The sequence below is a fragment of the Oncorhynchus gorbuscha genome, linkage group LG09 (genome assembly GCF_021184085.1).
Source record: "Oncorhynchus gorbuscha isolate QuinsamMale2020 ecotype Even-year linkage group LG09, OgorEven_v1.0, whole genome shotgun sequence".
Lineage (NCBI taxonomy): Eukaryota > Metazoa > Chordata > Actinopteri > Salmoniformes > Salmonidae > Oncorhynchus > Oncorhynchus gorbuscha.
In genome coordinates this window covers 44,349,284-44,368,216 of record NC_060181.1, presented here as the reverse complement: position 1 = coordinate 44,368,216, position 18,933 = coordinate 44,349,284, and the positions used below count along the sequence as shown (strand labels likewise).

The following is an 18,933-nucleotide window of genomic DNA, read 5'->3' as shown; positions in this document are numbered from 1 at the left end:
TCATTGAAAAAAATGATTTGTTCTTAACCGACTTGCCTAGCTAAATAAAGGTAAAATAAATAAATAAACAGTTTGTAAACAAATCAAATCAAACTTTATTTGTCACATGCACCCGAATGCGTAGACCTTACCGTGAAATACATAGTTGAAGACGCAGTAATATGACATAAATAAAGGTAGACTCAGTGAGATGATGTTACCTTAACCCTCTCTGGCTGACTCTATCCTCCTTCACCTTCATATCCCCCTCCGTTATCCTCCTCTCTCTCTGGCTGACACTATCCTCCTTCACCTTCATATCCCCCTCCGTTATCCTCCTCTCTCTCTGGCTGACTCTATCCTTCTTCACCTTCATATCCCCCTCCGTTATCCTCCTCTATCACTGGCAGACACTATCCTCCTTCACCTTCATATCCCTCTCCGTTATCCTCCTCTCGCTCTGGCTGACTATCCTCCTTCACCTTCATATCCCCCTCCGTTATCCTCCTCTCTCTCTGGCTGACTATATCCTCCTTCACCTTCATATCCCCCTCCGTTATCCTCCTCTCTCTCTGGCTGACTATCCTCCTGCACCTTCATATCCCCCTCCGTTATCCTCCTCTCTCTCTGGCTGACTCTATCCTCCTTCACCTTCATATCCCCCTCCGTTATATCATCCTCGCTCTCTCTGGCTCTCTATCCCTCCATGCCCCCCTAGACCCCACCTTCATCTTCCTCTCCTCTCTCTCTGGCTGACTCTATCCTCCTTCACCTTCTTATCCCCCTCCATTTATCCTCCTCTCTCTCTGGCTGACTCTATCCTCCTTCACCTTCATATCCCCCTCCATTATCCTCCTCTCTCTCTGGCTGACTCTATCCTCCTTCACCTTCATATCCCCCTCTGTTATCCTCCTCTCTCTCTCTGGCTGACTCTATCCCTCCATGCCCCCCTAGACCCCACCTTCATCTTCCTCTCCTCTCTCTCTAGCTGACTCTATCCTCCTTCACCTTCATATCCCCCTCCATTTATCCTCCTCTCTCTCTGGCTGACTCTATCCTCCTTCACCTTCATATCCCCCTCCATTATCCTCCTCTCTCTCTGGCTGACTCTATCCTCCTTCACCTTCATATCCCCTTCCATTATCCTCCTCTCTCTCTGGCTGACTATCCTCCTTCACCTTCATATCCCCCTCCGTTATCCTCCTCTCTCTCTCTGGCTGACTCTATCCCTCCACGCCCCCCTAGACCCCACCTTCATCTTCCTCTCCTCTCTCTCTGGCTGACTATCCCTCCCCAGCCACCTCCTCTTATCCTCTCTCTCTGATGGACTCTATCCCGCTACCCCTCCCTAGCCCCCGGTCCCCTCCTTTATCTTTTTCTCCTCCTCTGTCTCACCCTGGATGAACTGCAGGTCTGTGAGGAGTTTGAGCTCTTTGGAGACGTCCAGCTGGAAGTGTCTGAAGGAGGGATCAGCGGCCAGAGAGAAACACTGCAGCCCCTCGATGGATGTGGATAACCTTGGAGAGAGCGTCGAGGGGGGGGGGGTTGAGATGGAGAGAGGGGAGGGAGAGAGAAAGGGAGATATATTTAGATTAATTGTTTGGGAGTAGACGAGACATACAACAAGTCAGGGGAGGGGGACAATTTTATCATAAGGGTAATACAAACAGAGATAGGCAGTATTTCTGTAACATGTACACTACCAGTCAAAAGTTTTAGAACACCTACTCATTCAAGGTTTTTTTTAAATTTCTACTATTTTCTACATTGTAGAAGAGTTTGCAAAGCTGTCATCAAGGCAAAGGGTGGCTATTGGAAGAATGTCAAATATGAAATATATTTTGACTTGTTTAATACTCAGAACACCAACCAAAAACAACAAACAGCATAACGACCGTCACGTTCTGCCGGCTTCACAGAGCTAACAAAAAACAAGATCCCACAACATAGGTGGGAAAACAGGCTATCTAAGTTTGATTCCCAATCAGAGACAATGATAGACAGCTGCCTCTGATTGGGAACCACACTCGGCCAAAACCAAAGAAATACAAAACATAGAATGCCCACCCCACATCACACCCTGACCTCACCAAATAGAGAAATAAAACGTCTCTCTAAAAAAAAAAACAAGTACATATGCAGAGGGTTAGGCAAATTCACGTAGCAGGTTAGCAGAATTAGGCTAAGCTGTATCCCATCAAGACATGATCCCAAAAAAAGGCCAATAATAATACACAGTGTGCTTTGCAGTTCATTTTGGAATGTTCATTTTCACATAGAGTGACTTATTTCACATTCTGTTGTGTTACAGTCTGAATTCAAAATAGATTAAATAAAACATTTTCTCACCCAGCTACACACAATACCCCATAACGACAAAATGAAAATATGTTCACATTTTTGGGGGCAAATTTATTGAAAATTAAATACAGAAATATTAAATGTACATAAGTATTCACACCCCTGAATCAATACATGTTACAATCACTTTTGGCAGTGATTACAGCAGTGAATCTTTATGGGTAAGTCTCTAAGAGCTTTGCACACCTGGATTGTACAATATTTGACCATTATTCTTTTTTACATTCTTCAAACTCTGTCAAGTTGATGGTTGACCATTGTTAGACAGCCATTTCCAAGTCTTGCGATAGATTCTCAAACCGATTTTAGTCAAAACTGTAACTCGGCCACTCAGAAACATTCAGTGTCATCTTGGTAAGCAACTCAGTGTAGATTTTGCCTTGTGTTTCAGGTTATTATCCTGAATAAAGGTGAATTTGTCTTCCAGTGCCTGTAGGAAAGCAGACTGAACCAGGTTTTCTTCTAGGATTTTGCCTGTGTGTACCTATATTCTATTTATTTTCTATCCTAAAAACCTCCCTAGTCCTTGCAGATTACAAGCATACCATAACATGATGCAGTCACCACCATTCTTCAAAAAATATGAAGAGTGATACTCAGTTATGTGTTGTTGGATTTGCCCCAACACTTTGTATTCAGGACAAAAAGTTCATTTCTTTGACACATTTTTTGCAGTATTATTTAAGTGCCTTGTTGCAAACAGGATGCATGCTTTTGTATTTTTATTCTGTACAGGCTTCCTTCTTTTCAGTATGGAGTAAATACAATGTTGTTGATCCATCCTAAGTTCTCATATCACAACCATTAAACTCTGTAACTCTTTTAATATCACCTTTGGCCTCATGGTAAAATTCCTGAGCAGTTTCCTTCCTCTTTGGCAACTGAGATAGGAAGGATGCCTCTATCTTTGTAGTGACTGGGTTTATTGATACACCATCCAAAGTCTAATTAACAACTTCATCATGCTAAAAGGGATATATTTTTTTTTACACATCGAGCAATCAGTCTCCTTCTTTGCGAAGCTTTGAAAAACCTCCCTGGTCTTTGTGGTTGAATCAGTGTTTAAAATTCACTACTCGATTGAGGGTCCTTACAGGTTTGAAACTAACTGTATGTTTGGGGTACAGAGATGGGGGTAGTTATTTAAAAAACAGGTTAACCACTATTATTGAACATGGAATGAGTCCATGCAACTTATTATGCAAATTGTTAAGCACATTTTTACTTCTGAACTTATTTAGGCTTTCCAAAACTTAGCGGTTGAATACTTATTGACTGAAGACATTTCAGCTTTTCATTTTTTATGAATTTCTAAAAACATAATTCCACTGTGAAATCATGGGGTATTTGTGTGTAGATTGGAAGGGACTGTACATGTTTCATGCCACGGATCCAGTGTCAGTCAGACAAACTATCATTGGAAACAGTGAACACCGGTTGGAGCACAACTAAACTCAGCAAAAAAAGAAACATTGCTTTTTCAGGAGCCTGTCTTTCAAAGATAATTCATAAAAATCCAAATAACTTCACAGATCTTCATTGTAAAGGGTTTCAACACTGTTTCCCATGCCTGTTCAATGAACCATAAACAATTCATGAACATGCACCTGTGGAACGGTTGTTAAGACACTAACAGCTTTTCAATTAAGGGCACAGTTATGAAAAGTTAGGACACTAAAGAGGTCTTTCTACTAACTCTGAAAAACACCAAAAGAAAGATGCCCAGGGTCCCTGCTCATCTGCGTGTGTCACGCCGGGACCTGAGTATTCTTTGTTTTCTTTATATATTTTGGTTAGGTCAGGGTGTGACATGGGTGATGTATGTGTTTTTGTACTGTCTAGGGGTTTTGTAGGTTTATGGGGTTGTTTATCATCTAAGTGTTTATGTGTGTCTATGGTTGCCTAGATTGGTTCTCAATTAGAGGCAGCTGTTTATCGTTGTTTCTGATTGGGAACCATATTTAGGCAGCCATCTTCTTTGGGTATTTCGTGGTTATTGTCGATGTCTAGATGCCTGTGTCTGAACGTTTGTATTATAGCGTCATGTTTGTTTGTTTGTTTGTTTGTTTGTTTGTTTGTTTGTTTGTTTGTTTGTTTGTTTGTTTGTTTGTTTGTTTGTTTGTTTGTTTGTTTGTTTGTTTGTTTGTTTGTTTGTTTGTTTGTTTTGTTATACTTCGTGTTTGTTTTCATCTAGCATTAAAAGGGTGTATTCACATCACGCTGCTCTTTGGTCTCCTCACTACGACGTTTGTGACAGCGTGAACGTGCCTTAGGCATGCTGCAAGGGGGCATGAGGACTGCAGATGTGGCCAAGGCAATGAATTGCAATGTCTGTACTGTGAGAAGCCTAAGACAGCGCTACAGGGAGACAAGACGGACAGCTGACCTCCCTTGCAGTGGCAGACAGGATGGCAACAACAACTGCACGAGTTACACCAGGAACACACAATCCCTCCATCAGTGCTCAGACTGTCCGCAATAGGCTGAGAGAGGCTGGACTGAGGGCTTGTAGGCCTGTTATAAGGCAGGTCTTCACCAGACATCACCGGCAACAACGTCGCTGGGCCAGACAGGATTGGCAAAAAGTGCTCTTCACTGATGAGTCGCGGTTTTGTTTCACCAGCGGTGATGATCGGATTCGCGTTTATCGTCGAAGGAATGAGTGTTACACTGAGGCCTGTACTGTACAACAATTTATTTATTTTTATTATTATTATTATTATTATTATTATTATTATGTTTATTCTTGGGCCTCTATAATCTATATCTATTGTTTTTATTTTATTTTTGTTGTTGTGTGATTTGGACTAATTCCCTCTACCACACGGAACCCCACTAATCTACTGACGGAACGCAAGAGGTGGCTAACAACAGACCCCCTTCCTATGCTAGCTTGTTACCGATGTCCTGGCTAGCTGTCTAAATCGCCTTGACCCCGAAACCAACCACTCCACTCTCTGGACTCTTTTGATCACTCGACTAAGGATGCCTCTCCTTAATGTCAATATGTCTTGTCCATTGCTGTTCTGGTTAGTGTTTATTGGCTTATTTCACTGTAGAGCCTCTAGTCCTGCTCACTATACATTATCCAATTTATTAGTTCCACCACCCACACATGCAATGACATCTCCTGGTTTCAATGATGTTTCTAGAGACAATATCTCTCTCTTCATCACTCAATACCTAGGTTTACCTCTACTGTATTCACATCCTACCATACCTTTGCCTTGATGGTATTTTATCGCCCCCAGAAACCTCCTTTTACTCTCTGTTCCAGACGTTATAGACGACCAATTCTTATTGCTTTTAGCCGTACCCTTATTCTTCTCCTCCTATGTTCCTCTGGCGATGTAGAGGTGAATCCAGGCCCTGCAATGCCTAGCTCCACTCCTATTCCCCAGGCGCTCTCTTTTGATGATTTCTGTAACCGTAATAGCCTTGGTTTCATGCATGTTAACATTAGAAGCCTCCTCCCTAAGTTTGTTCTATTCACTGCTTTAGCACACTCTGCCAACCCGGATGTTCTAGCTGTGTCTATAAATCCTGGCTTAGGAAGACCACCAAAAATTCTGAAATTTTAATTCCAAATTACAACATTTTCAGACAAGATAGAACTGCCAAAGGGGGCGGTGTTGCAATCTACTGCAAAGATAGCCTGCAGAGTTCTGTCCTACTATCCAGGTCTGTACCCAAACAATTTGAACTTCTACTTCTAAAAATCCACCTCTCTAAAAACAAGTCTCTCACCGTTGCCGCCTGCTATAGACCACCCTCTGCCCCCAGCTGTGCTCTGGACACCATATGTGAACTGATTGCCCCCATCTATCTTCAGAGCTCGTGCTGCTAGGCGACCTAAACTGGAACATGCTTAACACCCCAGCCATCCTACAATCTAAACTTGATGCCCTCAATCTCACTCAAATTATCAATGAACCTACCAGGTACCCCTCCAAAGCCTTAAACACGGGCACCCTCATAGATATCATCCTAACCAACTTCCCCTCTAAATACACCTCTGCTGTCTTCAACCAAGATCTCAGCGATCACTGCCTCATTGCCTGCATCCGTAATGGGTCAGCGGTCAAACGACCTCCACTCATCACTGTAAAACGCTCCCTGAAACACTTCAGCGAGCAGGCCTTTCTAATCGACCTGGCCGGGGTATCCTGGAAGGATATTGATCTCATCCCGTCAGTAGAGGATGCCTGGATATTTTTTTAAATGCCTTCCTAACCATCTTAAATAAACATGCCCCATTCAAGAAATTTAGAACCAGGAACAGATATAGCCCTTGGTTCTCCCAGACCTGACTGCCCTTAACCAACACAAAAACATCCTATGGCGTTCTGCATTAGCATCGAACAGCCCCGTGATATGCAGCTATTCAGGGAAGCTAGAAACCGTTATACACAGGCAGTTAGAAAAGCCAAGGCTAGCTTTTCCAAACAGAAATTTGCTTCCTGCAACACTAACTCAAAAAAGTTCTGGGACACTGTAAAGTCCATGGAGAATAAGAACACCTCCTCCCAGCTGCCCACTGCACTGAAGATAGGAAACACTGTCACCACTGATAAATCCACCATAATTGAGAATTTCAATAAGCATTTTTCTACGGCTGGCCATGCTTTCCACCTGGCTACTCCTACCCCGGTCAACAGCACTGCACCCCCAACAGCAACTCGCCCAAGCCTTCCCCATTTCTCCTTCTCCCAAATCCATTCTGCTGATGTTCTGAAAGAGCTGAAAAATCTGGACCCCTACAAATCAGCCGGGCTAGACAATCTGGACCCTTTCTTTCTAAAATTATCTGCCGAAATTGTTGCCACCCCTATTACTAGCCTGTTCAACCTCTCTTTCGTGTCATCTGAGATTCCCAAAGATTGGAAAGCAGCTGCGGTCATCCCCCTCTTCAAAGGGGGGGACACTCTTGACCCAAACTGCTACAGACCTATATCTATCCTACCATGCCTTTCTAAGGTCTTCGAAAGCCAAGTCAACAAACAGATTACCGACCATTTTGAATCTAACCATACCTTCTCTGCTGTGCAATCTGGTTTCAGAGCTGGTCATGGGTGCACCTCAGCCACGCTCAAGGTCCTAAACGATATCTTAACCGCCATCGATAAGAAACATTACTGTGCAGCCGTATTCATTGATCTGGCCAAGGCTTTCGATTCTGTCAACCACCACATCCTCATCGGCAGACTCGACAGCCTTGGTTTCTCAAATGATTGCCTCGCCTGGTTCACCAACTACTTCTCTGATAGAGTTCAGTGTGTCAAATCGGAGGGTCTGCTGTCTGAACCTCTGGCAGTCTCTATGGGGGTGCCACAGGGTTCAATTCTTGGACCGACTCTCTTCTCTGTATACATCAATGAGGTCGCTCTTGCTGCTGGTGAGTCCCTGATCCACCTCTACGCAGACGACACCATTCTGTATACTTCCGGCCCTTCTTTGGACACTGTGTTAACAACCCTCCAGGCAAGCTTCAATGCCATACAACTCTCCTCCCGTGGCCTCCAATTGCTCTTAAATACAAGTAAAACTAAATCCATGCTCTTCAACCGATCGCTACCTGCACCTACCCGCCTGTCCAACATCACTACTCTGGACGGCTCTGACTTAGAATACGTGGACAACTACAAATACTTAGGTGTCTGGTTAGACTGTAAACTCTCCTTCCAGACCCATATCAAACATCTCCAATCCAAAGTTAAATCTAGAATTGGCTTCCTATTTCGCAACAAAGCATCCTTCACTCATGCTGCCAAACATACCCTTGTAAAACTGACCATCCTACCAATCCTCGACTTTGGCGATGTCATTTACAAAATAGCCTCCAATACCCTACTCAACAAATTGGATGCAGTCTATCACAGTGCAATCCGTTTTGTCACCAAAGCCCCATATACTACCCACCATTGCGACCTGTACGCTCTCGTTGGCTGGCCCTCGCTTCATACTCGTCGCCAAACCCACTGGCTCCATGTCATCTACAAGACCCTGCTAGGTAAAGTCCCCCCTTATCTCAGCTCGCTGGTCACCATAGCATCTCCCACCTGTAGCACAGGCTCCAGCAGGTATATGTCTCTGGTCACCCCCAAAACCAATTCTTTCTTTGGCCGCCTCTCCTTCCAGTTCTCTGCTGCCAGTGACTGGAACGAACTGCAAAAATCTCTGAAACTGGAAACACTTATCTCCCTCACTAGCTTTTAGCACCAACTGTCAGAGCATCTTACAGATTACTGCACCTGTACATAGCCCACCTATAATTTAGCCCAAACAACTACCTCTTTCCCAACTGTATTTAATTTATTTATTTATTTTGCTCCTTTGCACCCCATTATTTTTATGTCTACTTTGCACATTCTTCCATTGCAAAACTACCATTCCAGTGTTTTACTTGCTATATTGTATTTACTCTGCCACCATGGCCTTTTTTGCCTTTACCTCCCTTCTCACCTCATTTGCTCACATTGTATATAGACTTGTTTATACTGTATTATTGACTGTATGTTTGTTTTACTCCATGTGTAACTCTGTGTCGTTGTATCTGTCGAACTGCTTTGCTTTATCTTGGCCAGGTCACAATTGTAAATGAGAACTTGTTCTCAACTTGCCTACCTGGTTAAATAAAGGTGAAATAAAAAAATAAAAATAAAAACAACAACATCCCCTATGGGCAACTCACCGTTGCTGGACCAGACAGGACTGGCAAAGAGTGCTCTTCACTGACGAGTAGCGGTTTTGTCTCACCAGGGGTGATGGTCGGATTCACGTTTATCATCAAAGGAATGAGTGTTACACCGAGGCCTGTACTCTGGAGCGGAATCGATTTGGAGGTGGAGGGACCATTATGGTCTGGGGCGGTGTGTCACAGCATCATCGGACTGAGCTTGTTGTCATTGCAGGCAATCTCAACGCTGTGCGTTACAGGGAAGACATCCTCCTCCCTCATGTGGTACCCTTCTTGCAGGCTCATTCTGACATGACCCTCCAGCATGACAATGCCACCAGCCGTACTGCCTGTTCTATGCGTGATTTCCTGCAAGACAGGAATGTCAGTGTTCTGCCATGGCCAGCGAAGAGCCCAGATCTCAATCCCATTGAGCACGTCTCGGACCTGTTGGATTGGAGGGTGAGGACTAGGGCCATTCCCACCAGAAATGTCTGTGAACTTGCAGGTGCCTTGGTGGAAGAGTGGGGTAACACCTCACAGCAAGAACTGGAAAATCTGGTGCAGTCCATGAGGAGGAGATGCAATGCAGTACTTAATGCAGCTGGTGGCCACACCAGATACTGACTGTTACTTTTGATATTGACCCCCCTTTTGTTCAGGTACACATTATTCCATTTCTGTTTGTCACATGTCTGTGGAACTTGTTAAGTGTATGTCTCAGGTGTTGAACCTTGTTATGTTCATACAAATATTTACACATGTTAAGTTTGCTGAAAATATATATGCAGTTGACAGTGAGAGGACGTTTCTATTTTTTGCTGAGTTTAACAAAGAACAACATCACCAAAACAATGCCATGTTATTTTGATCTAACAGGTATAATGGTCCCCTCTTGTGTCCATTTGTTATTTTGCTGGTGATGTGGAATGAGCAACGAAAACACACAGAAAAAGGAAAGAAGCATAGACAATAGACATTGATAGATGGAGTGGGAGTAGAAACGGAACAATAACAGAGAAACAAACAAACAAAGGAACAGAAAAATGAACAAACAACAAAACTAGGGAGTTAAAGAGTCCTGGGTATGCATCCCTAATAGCACACTATTCCCTACAGTGCTTTTGACCAGAACCCTATGTGGAATAGGGTGTTATTTGTATAACAATAGGGTGCTATTTGTTTAAGTTGCCACGCTGTCTGCTGTCCAGCTAGTCAGACCTATTGTGTGTACCTGCTGTGTGTCTGGCGTGCTGCCTGGACGAAGCAGGGCGGGTCCGTCTCCTTCAGCAGCTCCTGGGACAACACCATGAGGCCTGCATGCTCCAGCAGGCTCCGCCTCTCCGCCACCTGGCCCGCCAATGCCTCGCCCCGCTTCTGCCTCGCCCTCTCCAGGGCCTCGGTCAATGAGGCGTGGCGCTCGGCGAGGAGGGCAGTCAGGTCCCTCACGCTCTGAGACAGCTGCTCCCGTGCCGCTATGCTGTTGGCCTGGGGACAGACAGCAACGCACAGGGAGGATAGTACCATAGATATATACTGTATATTAATCTATATTATTCTAGAGTTGTGTTCTATTTCATTCTGTGATTAACACTGACTACGCAGTTCAACAGTCAGACAGCAACACACAGAGAGGTTAGGTGGACCACAGAGATTATGTATTACACAGCAACACACAGGTTAGGACCATAGAGCAATATATTGTATATACAGTATACAGTAGCATATGATGTTTACTGTGGTAAACAATGTTGTCCATCGTGGTGTGGTCAGTAGGATCAATGATCCTAATTTGCCTCAATGTTTTGAAATAACTTGAAATGGCCATGGTCTAATTGACTGAACAACCAAAAACACATGTCTAAGTTGAACTTTCTTCACAAACCAGAAAATCTATAGTTATTGCTGGTTCTTTATCAAAGTTAGCTGGCTAACTCATTGATCCTGCTTTGTAGTATACTCCTCTGGTGGGGTATTTCTGGAGCTTTGCAGACTGCAGTATTATTTAGTCACCTCTGTCTGAGTGATGGCACTCTCCAGCTGTGTGATCTGGCCCGTCACCGTCTCTTGGTTGGCCAGAACGTAGTTCATCTCCTTGGTAATCTTGTCCTGACAAATAAACAGTGACAACAAACAAAGAGTTTAACACCGAGACCAGACTTAAATCCTAATGCACAACAGTAGCTCTGTATTACACTACATTTTAACTGTACTCATCTCTTACACACTGGACGATCTAAACCCACAGTTCAATGGCTACTCTTACCCCTTTCCTGTCATGCACTGTACTACTAGACTAACCACCAACCGTTGAGGGCCAATCTCCATTGCATGTGATATCCACTAATGCCACTGAGTATAACAACAATTGCCATTTAGCAGATACTTTTATGCAAAGCAGCTAAAAGGTATTACATACATTATTCAGTATATTGTACAGTATAAGGCCAATGCAGGAACCATGCTATAACCAATTAAGCTATTGCACCCAGATGCCCACCTTGAGAGTCTGGTAGGCCTGGGTGACTGGCGCCACTTTGTGCCCGGCGTGTACGCGGCGCAGCTTGCAGAGCGGGCACAGCAACCGCTGGCACGTCCTACAGTAGAAGTGCAGACGCTCCTGGTCATGCTCAGGACACGACAGAACCTGGAGGAGTAGAGGCAAGAGGGATGAGAGAGAGGAGAGAAGAGAGGGATGAGAGAGGACAGAGAGGGATCAGAGAAAGGCAGGCCTCACCTTGGGCCTGAAGTTGAGGGTGGGCTGGACGTGTTCGTGCTGGGCGCGCGGTGTCCCCCAGGGGTGGTAGAGCTTGAAACACTCGTTACAGAAGCTGGCTCGGCAGTCGGCGCAGCCCTTAGTGGCCTCCAGGGACTGGGGAGGCTTGCAGAACTGACACATCACAGCCACACTGCCTAGGCTCACTGTGTGTCTGTACCTGAGAGGAGGAGGGGAGAGAGGGAGTGGGGGGGGAGAGGGGAACGATTAAAGGGAGGAGGATAGGGGAGAGAAAGAGCAAGCATTGGGCGAATTAGGGCTGGATCGTAGTGGAAAGGGGGTGAGTGAGGGCGAAAAGAAGTGGAAAAAAAGAGAGACAAAAAAAGAATACGGTGGAAGGAGAAAATGGTGCCAAGACAGAGAGAGAGTGGATGGGTAAGACATGGTGATACATATCATAAAGAGATTCCTGTACAGGGGGGAAATAAGTTGCTTGCAGCTACACTGCAGTAGTCCAGGGGAAGTGCAGTGTATGTCCTGCTGCAGTAGGTTGCAGGAGCTCTGCTAGCTTCCTCTCTAGCGCAGCTTCACGCTGATTAACAAGAGTCAGCACTTGGCACCCTATTCCCACTATGTAGTGCACTACTTTTGACCAGGGTCCGCGCTACTTTTTTAGCAGGGTGCCATTTGGGACGCAGAACTTGGACCCGCTCTCTCACTCACTATTTAAGGGGCTAAAGCTGCTACTAATTGAAATGTTACACTATAGCCTACCCTGCAGCATAGAGGCATGTATAAACAACCGACCACCACGCAGTGTGAATGCTGTTTTTATATGTATCTTTGTCTGAGTGTGTTTGTGCACGTGCATGTGTGTGTGTGCGTGTGTGTGTGTGTCAGGGGCAGCAGGTAGCCTAGCGGTTAAGAGGTTAGGCCAATAACCGAAAGGTCGCTGGTTCAAATCCCCGACGAGGTGAAAAAACTGTCAAGGTGCCCTTGAGCAAGGCACGTAACCCTAACTGCTCCTGTAAGTCGCTCTGAATAAGAGTGTCTGCTAAATGACTCAAATGTGAGATCTGAACCTCTTGGGAAACAAAAATCTTAAACAGAAATTCCTTCCTGATGGTGACACCGATTTTTGCAGGCAGGGAGGGCTACATCCTCCCTTACAGAAGAACCACGATTTCACGGAAAATTTAGAAAATCATGTGAAAACGTCATTTCGGGAACACCAAATGTGATCATGTGTTTTGCATGTTATCACATTAACTTCACATAAGATCACGTGAAATTCTCAATTTTTCACATAAGGGCTCACAAGACCATGAACCGACACCTCCACTCCATATGATTGTGCATACGCGCATGTGTGCGTGCGTGCGTGCATGTACAAGTGTAAGTGTGTATAAGTGTGTGTGTGTTACCTCTCTACAATGCGCTCCAAGGTGAGGTTACGCAGGCAGTCAGTCAGACCCTTCTCTCCCAGCTCTACCTCCCTCCCACAGGGCGGGCATGGAAATAACATTGCATGGGGTGGTTCCTTACGCCGTCGCCCCGGCGACAGATATGTCCCAAATCCTGGATACAGGGTGGGAGACGGGATGGGTAAAGGGTGGAGGAGAATAGAGTAAAAACAAGAATCAGAGGAGGATGTGTGTATTCCCATCGCATCCCCAGACTTGTCCTATTGATCGTCACATTCGACATTGAATCTAAAGACACACACACTCTCTCTCATGTGCACACACTCACACACGCATACACACACAAACATTACCTGAACGTAGCACGCGGTCAATGGGTCGATGGTCGGCCTTGCTGGGCATGGGCCTGCGTCCCTGGTGGGGAGAGCGGGTGTTGGGGGTGGAGGCAGGAGAGTTGGGCTCGGGCGGCAACTCCGGAGGAGGGTAGCCATTTTGAACCAGGACCTCGGAGGCACACATCAGACAGACGCTGTGCTGACACGGCAGGACCACGGCTGCTTGACGATCTCCTTACACACCGGGCAATGCAGCTCGCGCTCCATGCTCTTCATGTTAGACTGGGGAGGAGGGAGATGGAGAGAGTCAATGAATCACACAGGTACAGCAGATAGACAGAGCTAAGGCTGTCCCATGTCGCTCAGTTGGTAGAGCATGGCGCTTGCAAGGTCAGGGTTGTGGGCCACTACTGTACGTCGCTCTGGTTAGAGTGTTTGCTAAATGACCTAAATGTAATGTAAATGGGGAGTCTCTACTACATTGATATTCAAGGGAATTACTGTAATTAATTGAACTAAAATGAACCCACCAAGACAACAACAAAAAAGGAAAACATTTTTTGAAAAGAGTACGGGACAGAAACAGAGGAATGACATGAAGAAAATTTAAGAGAGTTATAGAAATAAAACAAATAGCTGCACCACCAACTACAATTAACCGCAGCACTCAAGATCCATAAACATGCAAGTCACGAGAACACAGAGCACAGGAGATGAGCGGTCTTGGTAACTGAGTGAGATACAGAGAGGCTGAGAGGTTGAAGGAGGAGAGATAGGCTGGCATCCCAAATTACACCCTAGTCCTTATATAGTGCACTAATTTTGACCAGAGCCTTATGGCCTTGGTAAAAAAGAATGCACTATATAGGGCCATCGAACTGAACAATGGGCCTCGAAGCCAATTCCACTGCATTTTTTCATTGTTCCCCTATAATCAGGGACTGATTTAGACCGGGACACCAGGTGAGTGTAATTAATTATCAGGTAGAACAGAAAACCAGGAGGTTCCGGACTTCGTAGGGTAAGAGTTGAACACCCCTGATATAGATAATAGAGTGCCATTTGGGATGCAGCCGTAGCGTGAGAGAGGGCAGAGATTTCTCTAGCTAAGTGTTAACATGTGACATTATGACGGTGGGCTTTATAAATAGCTGTCCTCAATGGGCTGTCAAAACAGTGTGAGACGCGTTAAATATCTATAAGGAAGGAGGACCAGACGTTTTGTCATTCCTGCACACGCCTAATCCGGAGTGTGTGAATGTGAGTTTTTGTGTGTGTGTGTGTGTGTGTGTGTGTGTGTGTGTGTGTGTGTGTGTGTGTGTGTGTGTGTGTGTGTGTGTGTGTGTGTGTGTGTGTGTGTGTGTGTGTGTGTGTGTGTGTGTGTGTGTGTGTGTGTGTGTGTGTGTGTGTGTGTGTGTGTGTGTGTGACCCCTGGTCCCGATGAGTTCATTCCACACACCTCTGCTTTATAGACGGGTGCTCCCTGCTGTCACACGCACCATACCTGAGTGTATTCATAAAGTTTCCTGCAGAAGTGCTGATCTAGAATCAGTTGAGCCTTTTCGAGCATAATGAATAAGATCTATATAGACAGTGGGATCTGATCCAAGACCAGCACTCTTACTCTGAGACGTTTTATGAATACAGACCTAGATCGGAAGGATGAATGGAGGAAATGCATTTGTAATGCTGAAGATAGCGTGTCCCTTAGAGCTAGACAGTGGGCACTGATAGGTCCAAGACTAGGTGTGTTGCTTCTGTGGTTGCCCTTGACAAAGGTCTGGGACATAAAGCTTTGGCTAAAACAGCTAGTGGCTAGATTCTGTTAGCTGTTTAACTTTTTAGATCATAATGAGTAAGATTACATGGACAGGGAGGACCTGATCCTAGATCAGCATTCCTACTCTGAGTGAGTGAATTAATTAATGAGTGAGTGAATGAATGAATGAATGAATGAATGAATGAATGAATGAATGAAGGAAATCCCCCTGTAAACTGCGAAGGTGCTATCCAGAACCTAAAAGGGTTCTTCGGCTGTCCCCATAGGAGAACCCTTTGAAGAACCATTTTTGGTTGCAGGTAGAACCCTTTTCCACAGAGGGGTTCAACATGAAACTTAAAAGGGTTCTCCTATGGGGACAGCCAAAGAACCCTTTTGGAACCCTTTTTTTATGAGAGTGTAACTGCTGCAGGAATGCATTAACACTGATAGCGCACACACACACACACACACACACACACACATTGACACTCACACTCACTCTCACACTGACACTCACTCCTTCACACACACACACACACACACACACACACACACACACACACACACACACACACACACACACACACACACACACACACACACACACACACACACACACACACACACACACACACACACTGCCACAATTTAATCAGACAGATTACATTGAAACCCACTTAACCTAACATATCCATTATATTGATTGCAGAGGGGAGAGGGGAGAGGAAGAGGATAACAACCTCCCTTTGAATTTTCTAAACTAATCACATCCACTTGAATTACATTATTTGCATTTGATTATATGATTTAAGCAACCATATAAACTGGGTGGTTCAAGCCCTGAATGCTGATTGGCTGACAGCTGTGGTATATCAACCATATACCACTGGTATGACAAAACATGTATTTTTACTTCTCTAATTACATTGATAACCAGTTTATAATAGTAATAAGGCACCTCAGGGTTTTGTGGTATATATCACAGCTAAGGGCTGTATCCAGGCACTCTGCGTTGTGTCGTGCTTAAGAACAGCACTTACAGTGAGGGAAAAAAGTATTTGATCTCCTGCTGATTTTGTACGTTTGCCCACTGACAAAGAAATGATCCATCTATAATTTTAATGGTAGGTTTATTTGAACAGTGAGAGACAGAATAAAAAAAAAGTTAAAAAACCGCATGTTAAAAATGTTAAATTGATTTGCATTTTAATGAGGGAAATAACTATTTGAGACCCTCTCAATCAGAAAGATTTCTGGCTCCCAGGTCTCTTTCATACAGGTAACGAGCTGAGATTAGGAGAACACTCTTAAAGGGAGTGCTCCTAATCTCAGTTTGTTACCTGTATAAAAGACACCTGTCCACAGAAGCAATCAATCAATCAGATTCCAAACTCTCCACCATGGCCAAGACCAAAGAGCTCTCCAAGGATGTCAGGGACAAGATTGTAGACCTACACAAGGCTGGAATGGGCTTCAAGAAAATTTGCCAAGCAGCTTGGTGAGAAGGTGACAACAGTTGGTGCGATTATTCGCAAATGGAAGAAACACAAAAAGAACCGTCAATCTCCCTCAGCCTGGGGCTTCATGCAAGATCTCACCTCGTGGAGTTGCAATGATCATGAGAACGGTGAGGAATCAGCCCAGAACTACACGGGAGGATCTTGTCAATGATCTCAAAGCAGCTGGAAGTTTTCCGTGAAATACCATGTGCACATTTGGTTCAGTCACCAATACATCAGATAATGATAGGCTCACCATTTAGTCATTTTAACTACCATTTAATCCAATCGCATTTTCCATACAGTACTTGACTATAAATTGACATGCACCATTTCGTTTTTTTGTATCCAATGGCAGGTTGTGAGGATGTTGAGAAATATGTCAGTGTTACCGTTTTATTATCCCTATACAGTACATACGTAGGACAAATCATCAGAAATAGGGGTATTGTGAAGCAGTTTGCTAAAAACGTAGCATAGTGTTTTCTGCCCCATGCAATATTGTACAAGATCACGTTTTCTACGACTTGTCAACTGACGCAGTACCACCTATCTGCTTGACAAAATGGATTCGCTTACAGTGCATCAATGAAATTCAGATAGCGAGTGGAATATATTGCTATATACAACCCAGATCTTTCAGCAGTGCATTGTACACTACACTCTTAGAAAAAAAAGGTGCTATCCAGAACCTTAAAGGGTTCTTCGGCTGTCCCCATAGGAGAACCCTTTGAAGAACCCTTTTTTGGTTCTTCGGTTTGCACGACCGAAGAATTTCTGCAGAAACCGTTCCAGGGAAGCTCATTTGCGTGCTCATCGTCCTCACAAGGGTCTTGACCTGACTGCAGTTCGGTGTCATAACCGACTTGTGGGCAGATGCTTGCCTTCGATGACCACTGGCAAGCTGGAGAAGTGTGCACTTCACAGATGAATCCCGGTTTAAACTATGCCGGGCAGATTGCCGGGCAGTATGGCGCAGTGTGGGCGAGTGGCTTCAACGTTGTGAACAGAGTGCCCCATGGTGGTAGTGGGGTTATGGTATGGGCAGGCATAAGCTACGGACAACGAACACAATTGCATTTAATCGATTGCCAATTTTTATGCACAGAGATACCTTGAAGAAATCCTGAGGCCCATTGTCTTGTCATTCATCACCTCATGTTTCAGCATGATAATGCACGGCTCAGTCAGTGTCTCAACGATCTGTACACAATTCCTGGAAGCTGAAAATGTTCCAGTTCTTCCATGGCCTGCATATTCACCAGACATGTCACCCATTGAGAATGTTTGGGATGCTCTGGATCGATGAGTATGACAGCGTGTTCCAGCTCCTGCCAATACCCAGCAACTTCACACAGCCATTGAAGAGTAGTGGGACAATATACCACAGCTCACAATCAACAGCCTGACCAACTCTATGCGAAGGAGATGTGTCGCGCTGCATGAGGCAAATGGTGGTCACACCAGATACTGTCTGGTTTTCTGATCCACACCCTTACTTTAAAAAAAAAGGTATCCATGACAACATATGCATATCTGTATTCTCAGTCATGTGAAATCCATAGATTAGCGCCTAATGAATGTATTTCAATTGACTGATTTCCTTGTATGTAAGTTAAATATTTTTAATTGTTGCATGTTGTTTATTTTTTTGTTCAGTGTACAGTATACACGTTAACTAATACACTACTTTTGGTCCAGCAGTTAACAGTTTTAAGCAGTTTGATTAAATGATAGTTAATTGTATTGTTAACAAATGACAAGAACATCATATCAAAAGTAGGCTTATTGCATTTTGAAAAGCAGATACATCGATTGAATATGTATCCAACTTGAAAGAGTGATTTGATGCAATTAGCAAGTGACTGTGAATTAATTTGTTGTACTCAGTCAATTTAAAATGTGCTTAGAGTTTTGAAACATGAGCCATTTTCGTTTGGATTTTTGTGCTTACAGTTGTGAAAATGTACCACATAGCCAGCCTACTTGTTGAAATTGCACCAAAGCGATTTTTTTTTTGTATTATATGAAGCAATACCAAACAATCCACACACACATCACATCATAAAAAAAACATGCAGACCTGGAGGTTAAAGAAAGATCATTTATAATTTACCAGCAGGACATGGTTAGAGATCCTGTCTCACTGTCATTCACCAATGTCAAATCCGTCCTGTCCTT

At 44.3% G+C, this 18,933-nt stretch overlaps 1 protein-coding gene across 1 annotated transcript in view; it reads right to left on the bottom strand.

Moving 5' to 3' along the window:
• LOC124043682 (tripartite motif-containing protein 46-like) overlaps positions 1-18,933 on the bottom strand; it is a 28,028-nt gene that overhangs the window by 7,363 nt on the left and 1,732 nt on the right. The window contains 8 exon segments of the mRNA XM_046362521.1: positions 1,375-1,496; positions 10,251-10,504; positions 11,030-11,125; positions 11,517-11,663; positions 11,754-11,952; positions 13,157-13,310; positions 13,510-13,707; positions 13,710-13,773. Of these exon segments, the coding sequence (XP_046218477.1) occupies positions 1,375-1,496; positions 10,251-10,504; positions 11,030-11,125; positions 11,517-11,663; positions 11,754-11,952; positions 13,157-13,310; positions 13,510-13,707; positions 13,710-13,773 (1,234 nt within the window).